Source organism: Anabas testudineus, chromosome 21 (assembly GCF_900324465.2).
Source record: "Anabas testudineus chromosome 21, fAnaTes1.2, whole genome shotgun sequence".
NCBI lineage: Eukaryota > Metazoa > Chordata > Actinopteri > Anabantiformes > Anabantidae > Anabas > Anabas testudineus.
The window spans coordinates 7266094-7288579 of NC_046629.1; the positions used below are offsets into that span (position 1 = coordinate 7266094).

Below are 22486 nucleotides of genomic sequence, written 5' to 3' on the forward strand. Positions count from 1 at the left end.
AGGGAATGCCAGGGTGTCACTGTGGGAAGTCTGCTACACACACACACACACACACACACACACACACACACATTTACATGCCTACTTTCCTACTACTTTAGTTCTAGAAACAAAACCCCGCAGAGGAAAAGGGCAGAGTGTCCTTAGACAAACACATATGGTTTCTCCAAAATGAACTGGTTCCTAATAGGGGATATGGGTGGAGGCTATTTGTCAGGAGGTGAATAGACTAGTGTGGTCCAGGGGCTTAGCCAGGGGAGTTTAGCCTTCACTGACCTCTAAGCTCGAACAAAAAAAGCCACATTGATTAAGAGCGTCATTTTATGCAGGAGGTGAATCAAAAGAAACAAGCTTGTTAATATGGAAAACCAATTAAGAGGCAGAGTGCTTGAGAATCTCCAAGAGAGGGGAGAGAGGGGAGGTTAGAGGGTGAGGAAGAGAGAAGAAGAAGCTCTACAGACTCTACCAAAGACACCCATTGTTAGAATTAGTAGTAAATCACCGGTTTGGGGTTTATGAGTTAAAACTTGTTTAGCAGGGAAAGAGAGAGTGAAGAACACACACATGCTCCGTTACTGAGCGTGTGTGAGGCCAAGGGGATGTTGGGAAGAATGGAGGGATGTCACGCTTTGTTTTTCTGCCTGTTGATTCTGAATGTGACCAATTAGTGAAGCAGAGAGACAGAGTGTGGGAGTGGAGGAGGCGGTGGAGGTGGAGGGCGAGGGCGAGGAGGGGGTCCAATCTCTTTCACCGTGAGAGTCTGTGGCCGAGCACTGAGTCAGAGAGGGATGAAAGGAAAAAAATGGGGCAGGGTACAACATAATGAACATAATGACAAACAAAAGAACTTTTCAGTCGTTTGTGGTCGTGGTCGTTTGACCTTCCCCCCCCAACTCCGCTTGATGACTAGATACTGAACCCCTGAAAGACCAGGATGCGATTCCCTATTTTATGTTCACTAATACTTTCATTTGAAGCCGATAACTAGCAAACACAGTAGCAGTAATTGTTAACGTTTGACTCTAGAGGAATGAATGTGATTAAGTTACAGTGCTATTAAATAACATTTAAATTCAATTAGATTAAGACACTTGTCGTGGATAAGAAATCGTGTATATGTATAAAAAAACACCTACAATAACTATCATTATGTGAAATAGGATGCAGGCCTACACCCAGCCTAATTTTAAAAAGATTAAATGTATAATTTCTGTTTTAAATCTTTATCTAGTCCTTACACAGTATTAACACATCAGAGCTTTTCGCCTTTATGCCCAGATCCCCTCCGGGCATTGCTGAGATAATGCATCCACAAGAATGGGACACACACAATTTCACAGTGACCTTGACCTTCGGTCAAAATCTAATCAGTTCATGCTTGAATCCAAGTGGAGGTTTGTGCCCAGTTTGAGGCATTAAAATGGACAAAAGGTGACTTGTTATTAGATATACTGTAAGTAACAGATGAGGTAACACAACACAACATCTGACCTCGTTCCACTGGGACCATTGTTTTCTGCAACAGGGCACTTAAGAGCTAACCGTGTTTTAAACCATTATTGCTGCTGTTATGACATGGAAACTTTCCAAATAAGCAAAAAACAGGTCCTGTAGTGGATTTAATGTGATTGAGTTAACTTAAAATAAGATATTTAAATGTCTTTAGATAAGATAAACCATCTAAAGTTTAGCCAGACTAGTTGTAATTCATGTCAGACAAATGAATGTCATCAATGTAACTGTAAGAGAGTATATGTGTACCTGCTGCAGGTCAGCCATGGAGTATAGGTGAATGTGCTGTAGCAGGTATTCTCTGGGAAAGATCCTGTGAAAAGTCAGACAAGAAAAGAAAAGTTAAGATGCACCTTTCTCTGTGAAGAAGATGTAGCACATAATGCTATTTAAAATTTAGTAGCTGCGATGCTTCAGTCATACAATGCACACAATGCTTTAATGAGACACAATAGTGAAAGTCAGAGTAACTGAACTATTTACACTTAACCTTTTTTAAATAGCTCAGTTTCTAAGACACGTGAAGTGCAAATGGTATCTGAAACACAAACTGTAAACACAAACTAAATGCAAGTTGAATTTCCTGTGAGCAGGTCCATTTTTAAACAACAGCCTCACTCTTGCAAAAAATTCTTATCCACTTCTCTGTGTTTGTGTGTTTGTGTGTGTGTGTGTGTGTGTGTGTGTGTGTGTGTGTGTGTGTGTGTGTGTGCACGTGGGGAGTGCACTACATCAGTGACTGTCCTCAGAACTAGAAAAAGACAAACATGTGGGAGACCTCTGCTCAGACCACTAAGATGGGTGGCACCACATTAAATCCAGTCTAAGCTGTGATGAGTGGCAGCAAAACAATGGTGTGTGTGTGTGCATCCATGCATGTGTGCATGTGTGTGTGATCCAGACACCTCACAGTGATAGGACCCGCTGATAAAGACTCTGTTTGGCAAGTTACCAATGGTTACCATCAGCATTCACACAGGTTCAATAATCAAACACACACACACTCAGCCTCTGTGATTGTGCAGTCACTGCCCAGATGAACACACCCTGAAAGTGTTGATCTTGATAAAAGTACTTGAGAACTAACACATTTTGGGATTAGATTACACATGGAACACACACATGCATGCATGCAAAAGCACACACAGGCCAACAACCAACTGAATATTTGTATAAGATGTGATTATATTTAATTCCACATTTTATTTCACTATCCTCTGTGCTCTTTCAAGTCCAGCAGACACACCTTTCACTAAAATCCTGTTATCACTATATGATTATCACCGTGTACTGAAGGAGGGTTTGACCTAGTAAGTGTGGGCTGTGTGAATGAACAAATGTAGGAAGTTAACATTACCTTAACAAAATCTCTGCAACTAACTCATCTTTGTCAAGCTTATAATGATCCCTTTGAGTTGACACAGCGTCGGAGGAGCTGTGAATTTGAGTTGTTAATGATTTTGTGATTTGTCACGAGGCAGTTAAGAATCAGGTTTTTGAACCATGTAGCTTTGAGAGACACAAACTACAAATGTACTACTGCACATGTGCAACTCCTCCAACTCCACTCCACCACTACAACTATCACTAAAAATGACCTCGTACAACTACAACAACTATCTAGAGCAGCCTCAAAACTGCTCAGACACACTGCAGATCCACAAGAACACCACAAAAACCATGTTATACACTATAACATACAGTTACTAAATCTAACAGCCATATACAAATGTCATAGCTACCTGTAGTTATGTTTTTTGATATTTTGCATGTATAAATATACGTATGACTAAACCAAGGAATCTTTCATACAGAGAAATATACAGTTATTGCATAAAGAAGGTATATTAGGATGTTATATAAATAATACACAGCTGCTTCAAGACAAGGAAAACCAAGAACAATGTCTCTGAATACAAAAAAATAAAATAAAAGATTGTTGTATTAAAGAAAACAAATATAACTTTTTAAACTTAAGAACTGAATATTATTTAACAACCTTCTACTATTAGCTTAGCAGCTATTAGCAAACACTAACAATCACGTAACATCAACCTACTGAAACCAGAGAATCAACAACACTAGAGCAAAATGACCGAGTAGAGGTCAGAGATCAAGTCGCACCTTCACTGGAATTTGACAATAAAATGACAGAACAGCTTTTACTCTGCACACCCTGTTGAAGACTCCTGTGCAACATACCATCACAGATTGAAAGTATTTAAAACTGCTGCACTGAGGCAAACGTCCAGCTCTCTCTCTCACTTACAGCCTTCACTGCCTCACGTGGTTGCGTGTGCGACTGTGTGTCCGTGGCCTTTTGCCTGTATGCAACAGACACCTCTCTTCAGAGTCCCCCTGAAGTAGACTGATGCCTAGAGGAAGGTTTTAGCGCCACAGCCCTCATCAATCCTGCAGTGTTTGGAAGTGGCGAGGCACTAGCCGGCACTAGCTAATGGGACAGATGTAAACACAGAACGCCATGATGCTGCTCTGCTCTGCTTTGAATTTTTTTTTTTAACTGCTGATAAAAAAATACCATTAGTTTTGGTTTACAGCAAGCCTGAGATAAACATGTTAAAAGTGGCATATTTAAAGCCTTCATTAACACTGAAAACAATCAGATTTTACATGCTGATATTAACTTACAGTCTGTGTTTAATTTTGCATGCTTTTTAAAACGTAAAACCACAGATTAGAGAAAGTAAAATATGTCCAAGCAGTGAGATTTTACATTTTCTTTTCTTACTATTGTTGTGTTTAACAATAAACTAATTATAGACTTCACAGTGGAGACTTTTCTTTCCACCAAAGAATTCATCTCTAAAAAAAAAATTAATTATTTACATTTAACATTGTTACTGTATGAATATGTATAAAATATGATGTATTATCACGAAGGAATATGAATTTGTTTCCAGCCTGTCTTATGAGGTGGATGATTTTTCTTTAGGAACTGTCAGATCCGAATGTATTAGTGACCTGGAGCAGGGCAAGCAGCATCCATCAGCTAACAGACAAGGCTTTCAGTGTGGGACCCCACTCAGATAAACACTCATCCTTCTTCGACCATTACACACATGGACATATACACACAGACAGACATCTTTTATGTACATGTGGTATATATATATATATATATATATACACACACACGCAGGAATGCATGCAGATTAAATTTATGGCAACATACATACACATGCACTCTGACACACCTAAACAAATATGCACAGATTACACGAGAAGATAAAAAAAATGTAAGTGCATCAGTCAGCGTGACTGATAGCACAGGATGTTTGTGTAAAACAGGAAAAACCGATGCACAGAAACTAAATGTGTCATTAAAAATTAAACTCAAAACAGTAGAAACAGTAAAAACTGAAAATATCAATGCTGATATCTCCCTACTGGTAGAGTCCATTTCAAATAGTAAATTAATTTACATTTGTACTGTATTATGTAACAACTCACTCCTATGTCATGATTTTCATGCTTTTATTTTGTTAAGTTTTGCACGTCCCCTGCCTTACCACATTGCACCTGTACTGTTGTAGAACCTGCATATTCACCCGCCTTTGTTCTGGCACCAAACATCTGTGCAGGTGAATACCATCACTCCCCCCCCCCCACACACAGAATGTATAAATATCTGTGTAGTGCCTTCAAATTGCAGTTTTCTTCTCACAACTTTTAAGTTAATGCGATTTATGATCATAGTTTGTGCAAGATCACATTGGATTATTTAAAAGTTCACAACAAGAGAAAAAAAAAAACATTAGCATGTTGCAACAACCCCACTACAGTTGACAGCAACCCCCAACCCACCTTCGTCGGAGGTCCTCAGCCACAGTAGCTCTGCAGTTGAACAGGTAGGCCCGCAGGGACTGGAGCTGCTGACGGAGACGTAGCACAGTACTGAGAGGCTCACAGTGTTCATACAGACAAGGGTTGAGCTGCTGGATGTCCAGCAGAGGTTCCTCATACACAAACTCCAGGAACTCCTTGGCCTGTTTAGACACCTGGGGGATAACAACAGAATCTACATCAAGATCCATGCACCAGAAACAACTCATACATGAGGGTTAATACCTTACAAAGGTTTTAAAATTTCAGTTTGAATTAAAGAAAAAAGTGTTAGAGCGCTTCTGAGGGTGTTTTTCTTCATCATTTGGACACAGGCGAGCCAGCTGTTTTTAGTCTTTATGCTAAACTAAAATCTTCTAGCTGTAGCTTCTTATTTACTGGATAAACATGAGACAAATTTCCCTAAAAGGAAAACTGCTTTTGATTTTAGCAGCAGTGAGAGTGGTGATGCTCCAGAAAGGCCACCTCGAGTTATAGATCAGTGATTATAAGGCTTTATCAGATGTTATAACACTGCACAACTTTATATTCCTGAGAGTCAAGCTTTTACAGCTGAGATTTTATTACAGTGGCAGTTCCTTTAGGTTTCAGTGTGATAAACAGCAGACCTCACGTTGCAGTAATTAATTGCATTGCTGTAAACACAAAAACAGGCTTTTGGCTGCAGCCCTCATAGACTTAAATACAGACCTGAATGAATAGTGTTTTCATTTGTGATTTGACCTTTGTGTATTGATAATTTGCTGATGTTCCAGCTGTTATGTAGAAAGCAGGTAGTACTGCTTACCCACCTTGTGCTTGCTGGTGTCCCAGTTGTGCAGCAGCCGTGCTGGGATGAGGAAGGAGTTGTCCTGATGGCAGCTCTGGCAGTAGTACCAGCCACTGTAGTAACAAACTTTTGCTTTTCCCCTGGACAGACCAACTGGACGCTGACAACCTGAGGAGAAAGTCATTGTATAAGTGTGTGTGCTTCCATCTTAATAATACATTTAAGGTACTACATTATACTCTTGGGTCTCTGAACTTCTCTACAATCATGGAGTACCATAACTACTCTTAAGTTTTAAAAATGGGATTCAAACAGACACCCTCAAGTGATGGCTTCAAGAAAGACAGTAAATTGTAAAACTTTTTAAATGTCCATTTATGTATCCCAACTGGCTAATTAGCCCTCAAGTGTTGTACAAGTCAACTGATGAAGGGGGCAGGAAGGGTCAACATTAGGAGAACATGAAGGCTGTCAAGTAAATAACTTGGTGTTAATGTGTGTCAGTTTATTGCCCCTCACTAAATTCCACAATAATCCAGCCGAGTAAACCTGACAATAAACAACAATAAAATGAATATAAACGTTTAAAAGGAACTCTGATCCAAAGAAGGTAATATGTTGTATCATGACTCATGGACAAAAAAAGACAGCAACAACAGATTTCATTAAGTGGACAGAAATTCTTAAATAGATGTGTTTCTTCTGTTAATTTAAGGTTGAGATAGAAAAACAATTAAGTGAAAAAGGGCACTGCATGAACCGCAGCCTGGACATCCTTCAACAGGAGCTCGTATGTGCTGCTATTTGTGATCTCATTCTTTCGGTTGCAAACCCTCAGACCACTGATGAGGGTCAGGACCCTCTGGTCCACAATGCTCTGGTATGATGTCTGCTTTAGTACTGACGCTACACCAATCCACCTGTGATCCACCTCTATCCATTTTCCCCTTACTTTTGAACAAGACTCCAAGATACTTAAACTCTCTCATTTCAACTTGTTTTCAACAAGACTCTCTCAACCCAAAGAGAACCAGCAAATAACCATGACCCCAGACTTAGAGAAAACTAACTTTATTAACTTTAAACAGCACTCTCACTCTCACCCACAAACTCCTGAAATCACACATACTAGTAATTTGGATTGTGTTATATTTCACTTAAACTCCATATTTAATGCTTCTTCTTATATTAACAGTCTACCAGAATCTACCTGCCAAAGTGATCTGAAGTAAACCCTTTGATAACAGAGTCTTGGTTCTTCCAGTAGTCACAACGGGAGGACTTCAATAAGAACGAGTCATGTGGACTCAAAGTACAAACAGATCCTCGGCTCTATTCAGGCTGATAGCTGCCCTGCTGTCTGCTTTGTCTTCTAGACTCTTTAAAGTCTCTTCTTCACCCAAACACCTGGACCTGGTCTATGATCACACGCACACAGTGAGCGCCACAGCACTGTGACAGGTGTCCCTTATCCACACAATCTGAGAGGACATAGGGCCTGGAGGAAAACAGCAAGTGAAGAGAGGTGAGAAGAAAAGAAATGGGAGATCGGTATCTGGGTTTTGGAAAACAGAGACACAGACAGCTACCGAAAAAAGAGAGAAGAAGAACGACAAAGGAAGAGGGACGTGTGTCAGCCTGTTTGTGCAGAGGTGGTCAAAACAAAAACAATACAGATTGAAAAAGGTAAAATAGAAAAAAAATACAGAGTGAGTGAGTGGCTATCAAGAGATAGGAGGAGAGAATTAAATGAAAGAGAAGAGTGCAAGATCAAACAGGAACAGATGGAGGCAGACAATAAAGAGAAGTTCGTCCAGCTACTTTTCCATCACAGACAAGAATCAGCTGTCTGGAAAAGACAGACAATGGTCTAATCAGCACTGAGAGCTGGGTTCCTGCTCTATATGACCAAAAGAAAAAAGGCCAGTCAGCCGTACAGGAAATAACTGATGTTGCAGTTGTGATCTTGTATTACTGCAAAGAAGTTACAGTTTACATGTGTGTTTGTCCAGACTTGTACTCTAAATAAGTTTATTCATGAGTGCAAGTGGATGCTTGTGCAAGATGTTTGTGCAAGATCTCAAAATATAATAAGTTATTTCTCTACATCAGGTATAAGTTGGGTTTACTGACAGAAACATCTTGGAGAGTTTCTGTTTTGACAGATGCAGCCTGTGTACTATTCTGAACTACAGTAACCCAAGTGTAATACATACAGAAAAAGTAAGTTAAACTATGTTCCTAAAAATGTAGATAAACTTGCACAGACTGTATTTACATGGGTGAGACATCTGATCATAACGTGTCCACGTCCAGATGTGGTCTGGCTGTTGCAGTTGTAATGCTTTCTGTGATTTTCACTAAAACCTTTACAGAGGAGCTGTGAGTCGAACATGGCAGTAATCTAGATTTATCAGCATCCATTTTTACTTTCCAAAATGTAAATAATGTATATTGATTTTCCTCTAATTGAAGGTATCGTTTGTAAAAAAAAAAAAAAAAAAAGTCTTATCTTCTCGAAATACCCATGATCGCATACATATGTGTGACTCAGAAGAAGGTAGGCTAATTACAGCAGTGAGCTCATGCTGTTGTTGGGGTGGATGCCCTTTCAACAAACCACAGTCCACTGGTTGGGAGCCAGCAGGCAAAGGAGATGGTCAACAGTCAGAGAAACACTGTGTCACTTCGAGGAAACAGCTGACCACCAGGCCAGCTTCCTGGCCAACTGTGACCTCAAATCTGGTCTCTGCTGCTACTGGGACCAGAGGAACAAAGCCATACATATATGTAGCCTGACATCATGTGCAAACTAAATAACAACCTTTAACTTTTAGCTCAAAATGTATATAATGACAACACAAAGAGGACACATCCACACACACTGTGTGTATGCATTTGTACCTCAACTGAGGTCATCGCTAACGTGTCCTGCACAGTTAAACAAACCGTAAAGCTTCAAAAGATAATGTGGTACTGCAGGAAAAACGGAAAGGATAAAATAACAACAAGCACACGAATGCAATGCTGACTTGAACCTCACCAAAACCTCAACAAGCAGCAAAACAACCTCAAAAACAGAGTGCAGGACTCCTCACTCCAAGTGGACTGAACCACCAAGGACAGATTGTGATGTGCGTGTTGTATAAATAGAAAAACAAATGCATTCGCCTTTGTTTTGCTTCTACGGACAACTAACACTGCATCATATGCTCCGTCAAACAATAGTACAGCACATACTATAAGAAACCAATCTAATCTAATAAGAATTCGATCAGTCTAATACAGCCCTATACAGTCCCATCTTAAAATATTCAAATGGAAAGTCCAGTTTATTTGTGTTTGACATGACAGGTGTTTCTTGTTACTCGTGTAACATGTTAGAGAAGCTCTGAACTACTACTCCTCTTAATTTTAGCCTTGGGTTTTATTGTTAAAGTTAAATCAATGTGAAGAGAAGAGAGTTGTCTATGGGAGGAAAAACAAGCCATTTTAAATACTGAGAATCAGAAGCATTGCACAATCTTTATGCATCGTGAACACAAAAAATTAGAACATCCTGAAAAAGAAAGAAACCACTGGGCAACATAGAATACAAGGTAAGTCAGCTGACAAAAACAACAGCTGATGATGGCACAACTTCTGCACATAAACATGTACTTTTGACTGTGTGGGTCATCTAACTCAAAGCTGCTATGTTTATGTTGTTTAATGCAACATATCTAGATGTAAATAAATACAAGGGAATAAGAAATTAAATTATAAATGTTTGTCTTACATTTATCTTTGGATCACAAAACGTCTTTAATGGCCATGCCATCAGTTTCTTTGGAGTCAACTGTAGCAGTAATATGTCACATTATTACATTTTATTTAATGTACGACCACTGTATTTTTCCATTTTCCACACAACTACAATCCTCCTTCTGCATCTTAATTACTTACAGCAACTATTAATATTTTCTGCTGCTAACTACTTCCTCCATTATCAGCACAGAGTAACAACTGCTTTCTCTATCTGCCATCTCTGATCTTTTGTGGGTCTTTCAGGGATGAAGAGAAAGAGGGACACAGGGAAAGATGAATGGGAATTCAAACGTAGCTCAAAGGTCCACACCGATTGTACTGCAGCTCTCTGTAGTGAGAGAGGGTCACTTTGACCTGCCCAGGGTGAGCGTACTGTGGGGAGAGAGAGAGGGAGAGCGAGAGAGACACATAGGGAAACAGAAAGAGAGAGAAATGACATCAGGGCAAAAAGAGGTTCACGCTTTCATCTGTCCGCCGCTGGTTCAAACCAGCACACCTCTGAGAGGACGCCGGTGTGTGTGTGCTATGTACATGTGTGTGAATTAAACCTGAAAAGACGAGGAAAGCTTGAGCTTTGATGTCTCTCATTCACAACGACCAAACACTCAAATGAAAATGTGCACAAATGGAGAGTACTATATAAGTAAGGTAGTTATAGAGGAGTGTGCATGTGTGTGTGCGCTTGCCTTTTTGTTGCTGTGTAGACAAACTGTATTTAGATACTAAACATTGTGAAGACATTTAACTGGTTGTGACAATGTCATAGCACTGCTTGAGGGTTGAGACTTGGTTTTAGGGTTAGGGTTTGATTTACATTAGACTTGGGAATAGGCAATGCAACACAGTGTTCTCACAGCTATAGAGGAATGTGTGTGTGTCTCCGTGTTAGCTGGAGAGAGAGAGAGAGAGAGAGAGAGAGAGAAACTGTTTCTTTTGATGTGAGCCCACCTCCTACATCCTCAGTTTCTACTGATTCGCACTTCACCCAAAACCCCCTTTCCCAAAGATTCACATGGTCTGTCGGGGGCCTGAGAATGTGCACCAGTGCAGCGACAGGGGTCACCAGACCCGAAGACACATTCTGCACAATGTGTGTGTCTGTGTGTGGTTGTGTGGACACACTGAAGGTGTCAGAACAAACACAATCTATTTCTTGCAAAATGAATAAAATTACCATGTGTAATTAGTTGAATACATTTTACATTTTGATGTAAAATAAACTAAATCAGTCTATGATTGGCTGGTTAAAGTGGTAGCATACTGAATATTAGGCTCTGTGGTCTCCACCATATGGAAAATATTTCGATTAGTGGCCTCATAGACCCATCCAGGTGAAAACAGAAAACCAGCACGGGATAAAATAGTCTTAGAGGGATTTATTGCCAATATGATGACACAAAAAAAAATTATACCAGGAAGTCAAAGGAGAAATTCTGAACTTTCGCCTCATATTTATTTATTGATCTTAAGCCAAAATGTCTTCATGTTCAGCCAACATTGATAAATTGGCCATTTCCAGGTTCTTTGGATTGAACTGTAGATTGTAGGTAAAAATACTTTATCAATACTGTGTACTAGAGGCCATGACCATGGCCATCTGTTTTGCACAGAATGTTTAAGTCCAATAATCGTCTTAATAAAAGCTGATGCTACCAAGATGAAATGAAGACAAAGAGTAAATAGATGTCTGTGTGGTTTCAGGACTAATTGGAAAAAAAGTGGATTTATAATTCGAATTAAAGACATATATATGTGGCGTTAACGACTTTTTCAAGAGATGCTAAGTAACTCTGCAGGAGACTGAGAAGGGATACAGTGAAAAAAATAAGACGGGAGGGGGGCAGACAAAAAGAAGCAAAGGCTGTGAGTTAGAATGAAAAGCGGAGACATGAACAGATTGAGTGAGTAGAGGTGTGCTCTGTATAGAAAATCGACGTATCCAGCTGTCCCTCACATCCAGCTCTGCAGAGAAACCCTTCAATCAAACAACTACGATCAGGCCTGACCACTGTAGCATCCCCCAGGCCGCTTTCATTCGCTCTTATTCATTCATTCATCCATTTTTCCTCTTCTCCAGCGCTTTAAGCCTACCAATTATCATCAGTTGCCCCCAGACGGCCTCTGTTCTTGTTTCTGTTTCAGCTGGCCTTTCAAACAGCCCTGCATTAATAAGCCAGTTGTTACAAATAAAAAAGGGAGGTGAGCGGTGATTATTCAAAGCCCTCCTAAGAGAGAGAGGAAGCCCACGCTTCACACCCAGGGAGAGTAAAAGCACCGCCTGCCATTTATGGGGTTGTCCAAGGGCCTGGTATGGGGACTAACAGGAATAATAATAAATGAGGAAAGAGGCTGTAATGGTCCTGGATATGAAAAAGGGAAAAGACTGAATCCTGGAAAATACCCAAACTGACTCATGGAAAAACAGAGAATCGTTCAGACAGCATCCTTCATATGTCTGGTTATACAGGTTTTATGCATTATTTAAATAATTATATAATTTGAAACCATTTTGTTTGCTTTCACATTTTGGGAAACAAATGACTGCACATCACACATTTGTGAGGCCTTAAAAAACAAAACACACTTTGCCTTCACTTGAAGCCTCATTTTAATTTCGGGAAACTCTCAATTGCTTTCTTGTTGAGTTTGATGACTAAGATCGCTCATGTCTGTATGTGACCCTAAAGCTTGTTTAGCACATAGTTTAGGAAATCATGTTCAAGATGGTGTCTCATTTTGTCCTTTGAAAGTTAGAAAGATTGAGGCACCATCTTAAAATGTGTTTCCAGATATCAACATCTTTGTTTGGCCCATGTCTTAAAAACATATTATATGTATATTATTGTTTACACCAAGGCCCTTGACCGTGCTCGTTTTTGCCGGAGCTCATCCCAAACAGTTCAGCACTGTTGTCCACTCTATACCCCAGGTTTATGATGTTTTTAATTTGTATTATGCCTTTGTTTTAAGCATGTGTTCCTACAAAAATGTCATGCTAGTACACCAGGGGCAATTCTGCAATTTTGATATATAAAGTATTTATATAATTGTTCTAAGCACATTTAACAGGTGAATTGTGCCAAGTATTAAAGCGAACCATGAATCAGAACACGAATGAAAACAGAAAAGCAAGAACAGAAAGTGAAGGTACGATGAACTGAAACTCACTCACTTCAAACCAATCCAGTGAGCTAACAGCATTATGTCATTGTTTTCATTTGGGTGTGTGCATTACTCACCTGCACATCTGAAGCTCTGAGCAGTGAGCCCCTTCTCCACAGCCAAACAGGTGAGAATACTGAGGAAACTTGTGGTGACTGATTGACGTTTGGCTCTCTGGGCTTCCCGCTGTCTCCTCTCCCGGGAGGGTTTTGATCTCAGCAGCACTCCCTGGAGGCCTGGAGCTCCTTCTCCCAATGCCCCTCCTTCTTCTTGTGGCGGTCTCTGTGCTCCCACGGCCTCCCGCAGGGCCTCCACCCATTCCTGGACCTTAAGCTGATTGTCTGCGCGAAGTCGAAGCACCTCTTTCAGGAAAGTCACTTGGAAACATTCTCCTCTATCCATCCATGCCTCTCCGTTCTCTGGTTCCTGATTGTGTTGCACAGCCAAGCAGGAGGCCAAGGAATAGTGGAGAACAGGCTGGGAGACTGACCCATGGCCTTCAGTTGGGAAGGCCTGGAGAGCAGATCTGGTCAGGACAAAGGTGAAGGGCCGCCAGTTGTTCTGATCCTTGAGTTGGTGGAGCAGACCAGCTTTGAGGACGTCCCCGCAGCGTTGGCTAAACAGAGGCAAGGTGGTGGGTCTGGTAATGAGGCCAGAACTTGTCTGGAGAGAGAGTGATGCCTCTGCAGAGGTGGGGGTGTCACTGTCGCCATCAGGCCTCATGTCTAGCCCCGACGGAGAGGTCGATGAGGAGGGCGACATCGGTGCAGCAAATTTGGCAACCAGTTGGATTTCCACTCCAGTCTTATTCTGGTGGTTCTCCTGCCTCATAGGTCTGGCTGCCTGCACCTTCTCCCACATCAATCGTCTCCACTCCATGGCTTCCCATGGGTTGGCCGCCCTCAGCTGGAGACGCGTGCTGTTGAAGAACAAAGCCTGCAGTGTACGTTGATCTGCGGGTTGGGTGATCTGGCCAGGCTGGCTGCAGGGTGCTGGTGCGATGACGCTCTGACAGTGTGACAGAGAGTAGGCGGTGCCCAGCTGGCGGTTGGCGCTGCTGTCCAGGGTGTAGAGCCGGAGCTCGCAGGGTGTCAGTTCCACGTGGCAGGGTGTCCAGCGGCCCCGAGGCCCCTCACGCTGCTCCATCTCACCCTGCTTCACCACGCTGCTACTGCTGCTTTTATCAGCTGGACAGGGATACAGAGGGGAGAAAGAAAGGAAAAGGAGACAGATGGGTAATGTGTGTGAGTTTATGGTAACCACATTCGAGACATCAGTTTTCAGACTTGAGTAAAATTAAGTATCAAGCTGTTGATGTGGTTGGTATAGGAACAGTCTAGTCTTCTTAGCACCACCTGTTCACTTGTTCCCCTCAGCTCGCATTAAAATGTCCAAAGAAACTACTCAAACCACTCCACAATGATTCACTTCCCCACCACCGACCCACTAATTTGTTGAGTATGCTTATTTAACAAAACTTCAAAAATGCAACCACACAAGAGTACTACACAGATGTAGTGTGTTTAGCTGTGCTGTGGAAAAACAGTGTTCAAATCATACAGATATACAAGTGCATTATGCTGCATGGGTGAAATTTCATGACATTTCAGACAGTGGTTAATACCCAGGACATATTCTCCGTGGGTTATTCTTTTAATGAATGCTTAGATTTACCTCCCACCAAGTTACATTTTATGATTTTCTATTTATTTCTAATTTTGTTTCACTAGTGCATCTTTTTCTCTTCATTTGTCCAAATGCTCACATTCTCTCTCTGTACTCTGATCTACCTCCAGTAGGCAAGACCTCTTTACACTAACCCTGCCTTTGCCTTGTACCTCACTTGTAAGTCGCTTTGAATAAAAGTGTCTGATAAATGACTAAATGTAAATGGAATGTTTTCACCAACCATAATCTAGCTAATTTTCCTACACAAGGCAACTTATCAGACGATTGATGCTCTGACCAGAGTGTTGGTATTTTGGTTAGATGTAGTCATCCATGTGGATCCTTCTAAAATGGTCACCAAGGTAGGAAAAACAATATTGTTAAAGAGACTACGAGGCAAAAGTCCCACTTTCCCAATCTGAGGCTGGAAGCACACCCTTCCCTCTGCTGTGACCTTATAATCACGATCTGCTGTTCAGGAGGTTTGTTCTTCCCTCATTTGTCGTATGTCTTTCATCTCCGGGTCTCACTCTTGTTTCTCCTGTGATTATGGGATGTTTTTTTTTTTTTTCCTCCATAATTAAGAAAGTTCAGACTCAGGTGGATAACAAGCATGACCACTGATCTGACACAACACTAGGCCAGTCTTCATTATTAACTGTGTTGCCTTTACTGCCCCACTGTCAGATGCCAACGAACAGCAAATCTTTCCCACTTAGAATATTTGAGGCCTAAATCATTTTCTAATCTGAGGAACCAACTTATAGGTAAAGTAACAGTAAATACCACATAGTAAATGTTGAAAAGGAATTTACAGCAGTTTGAAATATTTAAAATACATAATAAACGCTTTAAAATGTGTCTGTCTGCCATTTCCTGCACCTTATACTACACATACAGACCTATTCAAATCAACAAACTTTTCCACATGCCAATGTCCTGAGAATGAATATTTGGTAACTTCCTCCATACAGCGTTTTCATGTTGTGCAATGAAACTAAATTAGTGAATGAAAAGTTTCATCATTTATTATTATAAGTTCCTGTTTTGGTTTCACAATAAATCTCTTCTAAAAACCACAGCAGAAAGCAGAACCTGCTACACAGAGCAACCCAGCAAAAACTGCCAGCTATATACAGCTTTATACATTTTAATAAATAAATCTCTCCCCCTTTAACATTCTTAGAAGCATGATTTAATTGTAAACCCCCACCAGAAGCAGTGTAATTGGCAAATATTGCATCTTGTTTCGAGTTGAACCACTCAAAAAGGAAAAAGCTAAATCCACCCAGCTTCTGTTAAGTTAACGATGGCGAGTCAAATACCTCATCAATCTTATCAAAACCGCAGTAGACATGGTGTCACTTTAGGTCTCAGACTTTGCATGTTAACAAACCTTTTGCTAAAGGAACAAATGAATATGCTAATAAGTTTAGCAGGAATCAGGTCTGGCTGATTGGCAGTCTTCACGCTTGGGAGGCTCGAGATTAGAATTAGGCACTATGGCAAGGAAAACTGCTCTGTTCAATTAGCCTTCATCTCCACCTGGTAGGTTCTGACATCACACTTTAGTAATAGTCCAATATAAATAAACAGGCCTTCAACCTGAGGTAACACTTTCCTCTCAGTGAAACTCACTCACCATATTGCCGCCTTCAAGTCAATCAAGACGCAAACCTCCACTTTAGCCCTAAACTAGCAGCCGCACTCACTGATTAGGGAGCCAGTCATTAATATTACATGCTGTTTGACAACCTAGTGCCACAGATCCCTCGATACCAAAGTCCACAAAAGCCGGAGAATTCATCAATCAATAAATGCCAAGGTGCCCCTTCCCTCTGCAGCCATACCTGCCCAAGCCCAAACAGAACCACCAGGTTTGGGTGATGATTTGGTGCTTTGTATCATAAGTTCTCCCTTTTTTATCCACACTTTCCTCCATTTTCCTTTGACTGAAGTTGGAATTTGTTTCATCTGTCCACAAACCTTTGTTCCACAACTCTACCACTTTCGTCTTGTATGTTTTTTTATGAATTGCAGCCAGGACTTTCTGTTTTTGAAGCTAACTAGGTGTCTGTATCTTGTGGCGAATGCTCTGAGGTTATGGTTGTGAAGTCGTCTCCTGATTTTCATCCTGGACAGCATTCTGTCAGGTTGTTTCCCTGTTTATTTTGGCGAACCAACAAGCTTTTAAATAACTCTGACAGATTTTTGCTTTTTAGAAATTGATAATTATGTTCTATGTTCATAACTTGGGTGATCATTGCTTTATTAACATTTATCTCTCACACAGTTTCTGATTTTTAAAGCTCTTTAAAAGAATCCAATTAATAACTAAATTATTATTTCTACTTATAAAAATACATGAGGACATACATAATCAATAGCCTTTGCTCTGAATTTACTATTTCGCTATTGACAAATTTAAGGAACTGGTTCCATCTTATATTTCAGAGCCATGTGCCGACACAGAGGAGGGCAGTCATCCTAACTTTACTCCAGTACAAGTCGACCATAACTGTAGGTTATCAAGGAATGCTTGCTAAAAATGTGAAACCAAAAATAGACCCCTTAATGAAAGGAGTCACAATGTACAAAGAGATGAATGTAGTTCAGTGACCAATTTTACAAGACATAAAAGAGCTGTAATAGACACTGTTTGGTTCTATATACACATGCATATTGTGTATATAATAATAATCATCATTTCCATTTACCCCAGCTGTCTCTAATGGAAAAGCAAACCACCACTTTTTCCCCCCACTGTCAATGAAGAGACATAGCGAGGCTGAGCTAAATCACTCTGCCTTCTGCTTATTACGATCCTTTTCCTACTTCTCCCCTTTCAACGCACATCGAGCCAAACTAAATAGCCTGATGCCTTTTCACACATATGCTAATACTAAATAATCCTGCCAGTGTCAGGAGCTGGGTAATTGGGTTGCCTCTTCTCTCGCCTCATTTGAGTCCATTTGCTGACAGGATTACAGGCTATTATGCCTCAGGATCCTTTAGGATCTCCTTAGGCCTTCAGATGGCCAAAACACACAAACAAATAGTGTGTGTGTGTGTGTGTGTGTGTGTGTGTGTGTGTGTGTGTGTGTGTTGATCTCTCTGCCTGAATACTGACTGTCATAGCACAGCTGTGTCATTTCAACTTATCATCATCTTCTATCATTATTGCTTTCTCTGAGGATGCTTCAACATAAGTACAGCATATGCCCTGATCTGCAGCACAAATAGTCCACGACTTCTGTCCTCAGAAAGCCTCTCGAAGGCTGAGAAAGCTTTGCAGTGAATGGACGGCCGATCAGTGTATAAAAGGACGAGGAACTGTGCATGTTTCTCACAGATAGGGGTCGCTGTTCTGGCTAGAATTATGAAGATTTCAGGTTTAATTAGTTAGGGACCAGAGGACAGGACAGTATCATCATCAGGAAATCTTTAGCTCTCTACACCACAAATGCACAATTAGGCAAATAGTGGCCCTGGTGGCCAGCAGTGGTACTGCAACGTCTGCACTGACCACCTGACTTAAAAAGCATTCTCCTCATGGAGAATCACTGCAAAAGGAGCAGCAATAAAAGCAAGAACAGCAGGATTTTTATTATCAGAATTCATTCTAATTTGTTCATTGATTTATTTACTTATTTACTAGCCCGATTTCTTTTGATAAGAGCTGTAGGTTTATGTTATTTCCAGCAAGTGGTATATTTGCCGTGAGGTACGAGTGTAGGAGAGCCCAAAAACACGATAGTATTAGAACCAACCCATTATCTGAAATTTTTATTGTACCACTCAGTAGCTTTCATAGAACTGAATAGGCACCATGTTTCATCCTGTTATTTAGTTCTTATAATACATCCATGGACAGTTTGATTTAGATAACATACTATGATTTCACTTAGTTCTGCAGATACATGCAGTTATCTGGGCTTGATTTAATATATCTGCTGCTGACACATATGCTGTTACTATTAGACTACTAATACTAGTGGTTATGTTAGGTTAGTAGTAGTGGTAAAATCACTGCCTTCCATGTGTGAGACTGGGGTTCAAATCCCAGCTGCCTCCAGTAGGGGTCCATAGGGAAAACCTCCTTACGCTTACCATGCCTATCCTTGTAAGTCACTTTGGATAAAAGCATCTGCCAAATGACTAAATGTAAATGTAATACTATAATTTTATCACACGCACTACAACTTGTCTTTAATCTAACCCTAACGTACTGATTATTATCTTAATAATCAGTAAATTATTTGGTTTGTTTAAAAATGAACAAACAAATCAGCAAACAGCTTGTTTTGAGAGGCTAGCTTGATATTTTCATTTACTGTACATATAAATCTGCAATTACATGTTTTGACCCGTCACTGTGCAGCACAAAGGCATACCAGGCATAAATGTGCTGGGACCTATAATAGGTGAAGATTCTCTGGCCCCGCTGTACATGAACTCAAATAAACTCAATAAATTCTCTGCATCTTGAGCCAGCATCACATCACCCTCACATCTGCTTAGGCTAAGCTTCTGGTGCTGGCCCTCCTGGCTTGTAAGGCTCTTCCATTAGAGAGACAGACCCACACTTTTGTCCAAACACCATCATTGACTAGTGAAATGTCTGTTTCACAAACCGGTGTCACCTGGCGCCAAAGGTTACTTTGCAGGGTCATCAGGTGGAACCTGATCAATAACTGTTTTTTCTTTCAGTTGGGTCAATGACACAGAGACGGGTCAACAGGGGGTCAAAGTGTCCTACAGCCACCACCCTATTTATCAGCACTCACACACCGAGCAAAACCCTCCATGGTGAGCTGACTTCCACTATCACCGCCCACCAGCAGGCTAACCGATCACAACTGGACATCTGCCTGTCAAGTTAAACAGCACGTTGCTACCACAGATAGCATGCTGCTACAAATTATGCTGGTATCCAACGTAGGATACCTCTACTGATACACTGAGCTCCTCTCCTCTTGTCTATCCATTCAAATTCCACCCTTGCACGTCATTAACTTTGCCTTTCTCTTTCTCCCTCTCTCTGTTCTCCTCTGCAGGTATTGCCAGCCTTGGAGCTGTTTATCTCCACAGTGCAGTTACTGGCCCTACTGACCTGTCCAGTGTTTTTGCTGCTTCTTTTTGTTCTTTGTTGCCTGCTGTTTTTTTTTACTCTCTCCCCCTTCCACACACCCCAACCAGTCAAGGCAGATAGCCACCCAGCCTGGTTCTGCTGAGGTTTCTTCCTCTAAAGAGTTTTTCCTCTCCCCTGTTTCCTAGTGCTGCTCGAATGGGGTTGTTGGGTTTTCTAAATAATTCTGTATTAAGGTACATTTTGTAAGGTCATAAACCTTAAACACTGTAAAGTGCCTTGAAATTACTTTTGTGATTTGGCACTATATAAATAGAATTTAATTGAATTTAATTAATTAATTTTAAGCAAGTTCGACATATCTATTTCAGACCTGAGAGACTTAGGCACATGAATTTATAACTTCATAAATCACACACCAACTCACACTATGTATATGAACTCACCCTCCTGCTGGTGGTTGAGGATCATGTTCTTCAGCGTGTTGCAGTCCACCGCAGGCAGTCCGTTGTCTGTATACACAGACGGACGATAGTTGACATCAGATCTGGACCGGTTGTGTCCCTTCTTGAAAGCTGAGTTAGATGAGGAGTTGGAGGTGTTGTTAGTGCATTCTTTCGTGTGGGCTGCCAGGTCGTTGGTGGAGCGTGCCCGGCATCTCTTGCCGTGTCTCAGTCCCATCCCCAGTCCCAGTACGCTGAAGTTGTCAGCCCAGGCGAGGCCTAAAGGTCCCACCTCTGGCTGTTCTCCAGCCAGCAGGCTCCAGACACCACTGGAGCTCAACTTCCCCAGCGCAGCATTGGATACCTCCTGCAGCTGCTTAGGCTGTCTGGGAGGTTGGAGGTTCCCTGTCTGAGCTTGGCTTGGACCTTGTCCTTGAATCCCATCCATGCAGTGGATAAAGTCCTCTGTGGCCTCCAGGGCCGGGCTAATATCACCCACCATGTCAAGTTGCTCAAGACCCTCCATAGCCGAGTCTTCCCCTGAGAGGTAAATCACAGAACAAGATGAAAAATGGGCACAAAAAGCCTTTTAGCAGCATCTACATTTCCAACAAAGTAAACAAATCATCTGCTGGTCGTGGACAAGCTCAGAGGACGATCCCAGCACCCCGCAAGTGCCGAAGCCAAGTCCCAGACTTTCAGCGTCTTCCTTTTCTAATTCTACTGTGGCTTCAAGTCAGAACTACACAACTGGCAAAAGCCTGGGACTTTATCGAGCCAATTTGGATAGTAAACTGTGATACTTGTCCAGATATACACACTTTGAGGTACGGAAACAGTAGAATCCTTCTGCTCGATGTGAAATGTTCAGAGTCCGAAGAAAGATTCTGGCAGAAGTGAAGTCAAAATGAGCTATCAGGATCATTATTTGTGCTCTTTTGGTCTGTCTGGTGGCTGTGAGGTCAGTAGATGAGACTGACTGTGCACTGACTGGAACAAAGGGAAGAGAGAAAGAGGAAATAGTAAAGAGGAACCATGCCAAACGAACAGCTGACAGTAAAAATAGAGAATTCATTGATGCCTAAAATGACTCAAATTGAAACACAACCTTTACAGAATGAGAAAAAACAGATAATAAGATTCTGAACCCTCAAGTTTAATTTTAAGCATCAAACCACCTACCCACCTTCACCCTCTTCATCACACTGACACCGCTGCTTCACAGATTCTGCCTCAGCAAATAGAAATGATCATCCTCCCTCACATGTCCTGATGAAATAATACTTGACTTCCTCCTCAGCTGCTCATCACTGAACTGAGCAGAGAGGAAGCAGGCCTGGGTGGGGTTCCCATCCATCTGCCTGACCGCCTGTCTATTCTAATTCTCTCCGCTCTCTCTGTCCCTCTCTCTTTCATTCTCATTTGTGCTCACTCACTCTCATTGATTTCCTTATGCTCCGAGCTTTTACTTTTCTCCACATATGAATTATTTAAAGGTCATTACATCACTGCAGTTCAATTTCTAGTCAGCTGGGCAATATTCAGAATATTTACAACTTAATCATAATAATTTGTTTAAGATAGAAAAAGAATTAAGTTTGAATACATTGAATTTGTATTTACCAATCTCGGGATTTATTAACTTACAGCATATACACTATTATTATGCAAGTAAGTCAAAAGAATATTCACGCACCATCATAACTTGCTGTAGACCACTCAAGACAATTTTTCAATATTGTTTTCCACTATTCAGACAACAACATAACAATGCGGGGATAACAGGACACATAAAAATTTACACTCTCTAGGGCATATTGTAGGAATTCATTAATATGAACAATAATGCTGTCAGAAAGCGCAAGTAATTTACAGACAGTAGAAGGTCTGTAAATTATGATTCACAGTCATTTAGCTAAATTACAAAGCATTAAAAAAAAAATACAGAGGTAGCCACTTTGCTGTGACTTCCCCTGTAGCATCACTAACTCATTACATTTCTCATCACTCTAATTTACATTGTAGCTTTAATCTAACACCCTGCATAACCACACACTGACACATTTACCATGACATCATCTGCCTGCAGATGCAGTTCTGACCTAACTGAGCAGCATCAGCATGGTTAGTTACTCATCGAGCATCCCTCTGAACACATGTTGACTCACATGT

General features: G+C 41.0%; 1 protein-coding gene across 6 annotated transcripts in view; it reads right to left on the reverse strand.

The window, feature by feature from the left end:
* plekhm3 (pleckstrin homology domain containing, family M, member 3) overlaps positions 1 to 22486 on the reverse strand; it is a 35586-nt gene that overhangs the window by 11559 nt on the left and 1541 nt on the right. For 2 of the 6 annotated variants that reach the window (XM_026376483.1, XM_026376484.1), the window contains exons 2-6: positions 20318 to 20854; positions 13192 to 14301; positions 6168 to 6313; positions 5338 to 5531; positions 1762 to 1825 (exon numbers count right to left, since the gene is read on the reverse strand). In XM_026376483.1, coding sequence (XP_026232268.1) covers positions 1762 to 1825; positions 5338 to 5531; positions 6168 to 6313; positions 13192 to 14301; positions 20318 to 20840 — 2037 coding nt within the window. In that variant the 5' untranslated portion in view covers positions 20841 to 20854. Of the gene's footprint in view, positions 1 to 1761; positions 1826 to 5337; positions 5532 to 6167; positions 6314 to 13191; positions 14302 to 20317; positions 21305 to 21496; positions 21575 to 22486 lie in introns of those variants that run through there. The other 4 variants (XM_026376482.1, XM_026376480.1, XM_026376481.1 and 1 more) reach the window with 4 other exon arrangements.